The sequence below is a fragment of the Saprolegnia diclina genome, assembly GCF_000281045.1.
Source record: "Saprolegnia diclina VS20 unplaced genomic scaffold supercont1.119, whole genome shotgun sequence".
NCBI classification, from domain to species: Eukaryota; Oomycota; class Saprolegniomycetes; order Saprolegniales; family Saprolegniaceae; genus Saprolegnia; species Saprolegnia diclina.
The window spans coordinates 35,166-40,457 of NW_008246186.1; the positions used below are offsets into that span (position 1 = coordinate 35,166).

At 57.9% G+C, this 5,292-nt stretch overlaps 2 protein-coding genes across 2 annotated transcripts; both read left to right on the forward strand.

The window, feature by feature from the left end:
* The first annotated feature begins 103 nt into the window (after window positions 1-103).
* On the forward strand, window positions 104-2,534 carry SDRG_16215 (hypothetical protein). The gene is made up of 3 exons (XM_008622416.1): window positions 104-2,019; window positions 2,074-2,218; window positions 2,266-2,534. The coding sequence occupies exons 1-3, from the start codon at window positions 124-126 to the stop codon at window positions 2,502-2,504; spliced, it is 2,280 nt and encodes a 759-aa protein (XP_008620638.1). The 5' UTR covers window positions 104-123; the 3' UTR covers window positions 2,505-2,534.
* A 769-nt stretch (window positions 2,535-3,303) lies between these two features.
* On the forward strand, window positions 3,304-3,723 carry SDRG_16216 (hypothetical protein; the record flags this gene model as incomplete). Its single annotated transcript, XM_008622417.1, has 1 exon — window positions 3,304-3,723. The coding sequence occupies one exon, from the start codon at window positions 3,304-3,306 to the stop codon at window positions 3,721-3,723; it is 420 nt and encodes a 139-aa protein (XP_008620639.1).
* Window positions 3,724-5,292: the final 1,569 nt, after the last annotated feature.

Sequence of the window (5,292 nt, forward strand, 5' to 3'; positions counted from 1 at the left end):
AGACATGGAGAGACCCGACGGCACCGTGCTCCGTGGCGCTCGGCGACGAACGCGGTCGAGTTCCCACCGGAGTTGAAGTGTCAGAAGGAGCCAATCACAGCGCGTGACGTTTGCCTGGGATCGATGCCATTGGCTACGCGAGACGGGCCGGCAATGGAGCACTGCCCCATTTTGCCAGTGACACCACGCGACACGATGGTTGCTCCCCGCCGCCGGCCGCCCGTGCTGACGCTCCTCCTCGACAACTACGACTCGTACACGTACAACCTGTACCAGATGCTCGCGCAGGTGAACGGCCTCGCGCCCGTCGTCCTGCGCAACGACGCCTTCAACGGCGTCTGGGCCGACGCGTGGGCGTTCTTCCTCACGCAGGTCCCACCCCACGCCGCGATCAACATTGTGCTCTCGCCGGGTCCCGGCCATCCGGCCAAGGTGGGCGACTTTGGTCTCTGCCGCGCTGCAATTGTCGACGCGCCTGCCGAGGTGCCGCTGCTGGGCGTGTGCCTCGGACACCAAGGCCTCGCCCATGCGTATGGCGGCGACGTGCGCCACGCGCCCAAGGTCATGCACGGTATCACGAGCTCCATTGATGTGACGCCGCTCGGGCGAGACGGGCTCTTCTTTGGCACTGCGCCCACCTTTGACGTTGTCCGGTACCATTCTCTGCTCGTGACGTCGCTGCCCGAGTGTCTCGTGGTCACAGCTTCGACAGCCGAGGACGGGCTCATCATGGCGCTGCAGCACAAGGAGCGACCGCAGTACGGTGTCCAGTTCCACCCCGAGTCGGTCTGCAGCGAGTTTGGCTACCAACTGCTCCAGAACTTCGCCGATCTCTCGAGCAAGACGCCGCTGAGCATGTGCACGCTGGCGCACACCGCGACCGCGCCAGCGACGCTCGCTGCGACGCCAGCGGCCAAGCCTGCAGCTGCCTACCACCTGCATGTCACGGGTCTCGGCGCACTGCATCTCGACGGCGACGCTATCTTTGACGCGATTTACGCCGCAGCAACCCACGCCTTTTGGCTTGACAGCAGCAACGGCGCGCGCTACTCGTACTTGGGCGACGCGTCTGGTCCTCTCAGCCAGCTGGTCACGTACAATGTCGTGACCGATGCCACGCACGTCAACGGCGCGGCGATCGCGGCGCCCCTGTTGCCGTATCTGCAGTCGCAACTCGACCGGTATCGCGTGACGTCCGAGCCGTCACCGTTCGCCTTTTGCGGTGGTTTTGTGGGCTTTTTTGGCTACGAAGTGCTGCATTGCCGCGGTGAGAAGAAGAGTGCGCACGTCCTCGCCCATCGCCAAAGCGAGGGCTCCACGGTGCCGGACGCCGCCTTCCTCTTTGCCGATCGGTTCCTTGTGCTTGATCATGTGACGGGCGATGTGTACGTGGCGGCCCTCGATGACGCCGTGTCGCCGACGCCAGCGACAACGGCGTGGGTCCAATCGATCGCCGCCCGCGTGCGCGACATTGCGTCGACACCGGCCGTGTCACCGCCGTCGACCACGGTCGTGTCGGACCCGATCACGATGCGCCCGAGCCGGTGCCGTCGTCAGTACGAGCAAGACATTGCGGATGTTCTGGCCGCGATCCACGACGGCGAGACGTACGAAGTGTGCTTGACCAACCAGCTGATTGCCGAGCTCGCGCTCCCGGATACGCTCGCCTTTTACAAAACACTGCGGACGCTCAACCCGGCGCCGTTCGCCGCGTACCTCAAGCACCCGGACTTTGCGATTTGCTCGTCGTCGCCCGAGCGCTTCTTGCATGTAAGCTCGGACGGCCGAATGGAATCCAAGCCCATCAAAGGCACGCGCAAGCGCGACCATACGGACGTCGTTGCCGATGCTGCCATCGCATCGGAGCTGAGCAGCTGCGTCAAGGACCGCGCTGAAAACATGATGATCACGGACCTCGTGCGCAACGACTTTGGCGTTGTCGCAGCGATCGGCAGCGTCCACGTGCCCACGCTCATGCACGTCGAGTCGTATGCGACTGTGCACCAGCTCGTTACAACGGTACTTTCTTTTTGAATTGAAAATTCTCAACAATGGAAACCTCAAAAATCGTAGGTGCGCGGTGCGCTCGCAGACGGCAAGAGTGCGCTCGATGCTGTGCACGCCACGTTTCCTGGTGGCTCCATGACGGGCGCGCCCAAGCAGCGCACGATGGAGCTCATCCGGGACCTCGAAGTGTACCCGCGCGGCGTCTACTCGGGTAGGGCTAGGGCAGGGGTAGGGTTATGTTGATCTCACCGGTTGTAGGCGCATTGGGCTACCTCTCGCTCGACGGTGCGGTCGACCTCAATATTATCATTCGAACGGCCGTTGTGACGAAAGACCGCGTGAGCATTGGCGCGGGCGGCGCGATCGTCGCCATGTCGGATGCTAACGACGAGTACGACGAGATGCTGCTCAAGACGCAGGCGCTTCGGCACGCATTGGCGACGCACACGGGACGCGCGGTGACGGTGGACGTCGAGCACGGCTTTTATGACAAGTAATACACGTTAAATGCATCAGCAATCTCGATTATGTCCTGTGTCCAGCTCCGGAAATAGCGATAAATCAGCCCATGCGACAGGGAAAAAGTCCAGAATGGTTTGTGTGGGAACGTGAGCCAGCTGTCTTATGGTATTATGGTGCCTTTGTGCATGATGAGCGGTTGTTTCTGGGTCAGCTTCTTGTACACAAAGCCTCCACAAGACGGTCCTATGCCCTGGTCGAAGCGCCCACGAGTGTGCCCGACGCACTTGGACAGTGCCGTGCGAAAGCTGCTCCGAGGTCCTTGTCATGGGACTGCGATTCGATTTGGTGGACACTAAACAGCCGGTCGTTGGCTGCTCATCCAACAAACGCGAGCAAGTGGCTGTGGAGGAGGCGCGTCATTTGTCATCAGGCTGCAAGAAGAGCGTCGTTCTTTGCGATTTCTCATTCCACCCATGGAGCTTTAGTTGTATCATATCTCGTTGCATTGATGGGTTGTCGCTGCCGGTAACAGTAGGTACAGTATCCTCCTGCGCGCGTGGACCAACTCTTGCTGTAGCGCACCACATGCCACGGGTTCGAATGCGTTCAACTGGCTCGGGATCGAATGCAGCTCCTCTTGGACGAGTAAACGAAGAGGATCTAGGATTCAGAGAGCCTCGTCATCACCAACCCCACAACAGTGAGAGTACCCTTGGAGATAGGTCCCATCACATGCGACCTAGCTTGTATAATTGCCAAGCGCCACGTCTAAAACAGATGGCGCAAAACAACTGAGCATCGCCCATGGAGTTCCATTTGTCAATTTGCTTGGTCATGGAGATCTTCTGCTGCTTCAACGGGTGCACGCTGGCGCCGACGCCCGGCCAAGCCAAGTGCTCGTTCCACAAGAACCGAGGCATGTGCAGTATCGAAGCCTGTGTCAACCAAGTGTACGCCCGCGGCCTCTGCGTTCGCCACGGTGGCCGTCAACGTTGCTTTTACCACGGCTGCACGACTGCGGCGCGCGTCGATGGCTACTGCAGTCGCCACGCGAAAGCAGTGGTCAGCGACAAGAGCACGACGACAGCTCTATGCACGGAGTCCAAGGATGCATTCCTCGCCTTGGATGTGCTTGGCGACTTGGAGTTCTTGCTGCCCGTGGAGATAGAGACTCCGTTCCGAGGAGACGAGCTCGACGAATCGATCTTGACGTGCTTGATCCAAGAAGATGCATGGGGTCTCGTCATGCTCTGAATCGGTCTTGCCGTAGAAGACGCTAGTGTAGTTATATCGTGCAATATATTAGATATATTTCATCGTTTGGACTATACCACGAGGCGCTAAGACCCGTTCTTGACTCGTGCCAATTGCTCTCATGCCGCAGGAGAGCAAGAGACTCGTGAGTTTCTTGCTGGAGACGGAAGGTGCGACAAAGGAATGGCTCGTCGCTGAAAGAGCTGGCTGGAAGTGATGGTGCGTCCACCTCTCGACGCGCGACAGCAGCTGTCGTTATAAGACTGGTGTCGGTCAATAGGCTTCGACCATGCAAGTGCGAGAGCTGACAGCGTTGAGAGTAGGACGCTCCACGATGCGTCACTGAGCCAGTATGCAGTAGAGTATGTAGGTTTCGTTGAAGCATTCCCCTCATGTCTCGGTCTTGGGAACTTGCGCCAATATTTGCTCGACCGCGTCGTAGACCGTGCTGTATGTTTTCTTGCAACAGATGCTCTTCGTAGACGCGGCTCGGCGCACTGGACAACACGTCAATAGCCCTGCGCAAGACGAATAACGAAGCTACAGGCATGGAGCAACAAATTGAGTGGACTCCAATTCCTCGCCAGGTAGCTGGTGAAACGCCTTCGAAAATCAAATCTCCCGCATGATACACCACGGACAATGATGACCTCATCATGCCAGTAAACTCCAATGAGTAACTCAAAGTTGTTCAACCAGATCATCGGGTGGTGCACCGGGTGGTGAATTCGAACTAACAAACTAGCAGCTGGGCTAGTGGAGCACAAAACAGAGGAGTGAGGAAGAGGAAGAAGGATGGACCACACAAAGGCGCACGAGACGTGCGCAGTCGGGCGGCGGAATCGAAGTGAAGCCCCAAAGGCTCCAAGTGACCCGACCCGTGATATCGTATATTACGAGAGGGGCACACTAGCTGCGACACAAACTCCTACAGTAGCAAAACCCTCATACTTGATATGAGGGGAAAAAGCCCACTGACGGTGGAAACAGCCAATGACGTGGCAGAGGCTGGAGAAAACCACCGAAAAACCAACGAAGAGTCGGATGTCTTCGAGTCGGCGATCCCAACGTTTGCAGTTGCGATCTTGACACGAACCACAATCCGGCACAAGGTTAGCGTGTCACGCCCTCCTGAATACCGATGGTATTGACCAGCCCACCAGGACTTGCTGCCGAGAGACGCACGATGGCGTTTCATACTACATCCCAGGGTAGTCTAAATCTCCAAAACTCCAGCGAAAAAGACGGGATCGACCATCGTATGCACAGCCAGCGCCTTGGATTTGAAATCCAGTGTCCTCGGTGATGTGTAGCGTGAGTATCTATCCCGTAGGCTGGGCAAGTATTCCGTATTGGGTTCACCCGAGGCCTCGTAAACCGCCAACGGGCCACCACCAACGTTAGACTGTAGTTTTGCATAGATCCAAAAGACGGTTGTCCGCGTCGATACCTCCGAGCGTTGGTTTCGATTTGAATCTGCGACCGCATCCGATTGTGACACATTTTTGGAGTACGCAACTAGTACAACGCGCCGATGACAAGGCACGTACCCTCGACACGCCGTAGCAT

What these genes read in the sequence shown, in the direction of transcription:
- SDRG_16215 (XM_008622416.1), top strand. Translation starts at nt 124, where the DNA reads ATGCCATTGGCTACGCGAGACGGGCCGGCAATGGAGCACTGCCCCATT. An exon ending in TGCACCAGCTCGTTACAACG is followed by an intron (nt 2,020 to 2,073) that starts GTACTTTCTTTT and finishes CAAAAATCGTAG; the next exon opens with GTGCGCGGTGCGCTCGCAGA. An exon ending in CCCGCGCGGCGTCTACTCGG is followed by an intron (nt 2,219 to 2,265) that starts GTAGGGCTAGGG and finishes CACCGGTTGTAG; the next exon opens with GCGCATTGGGCTACCTCTCG.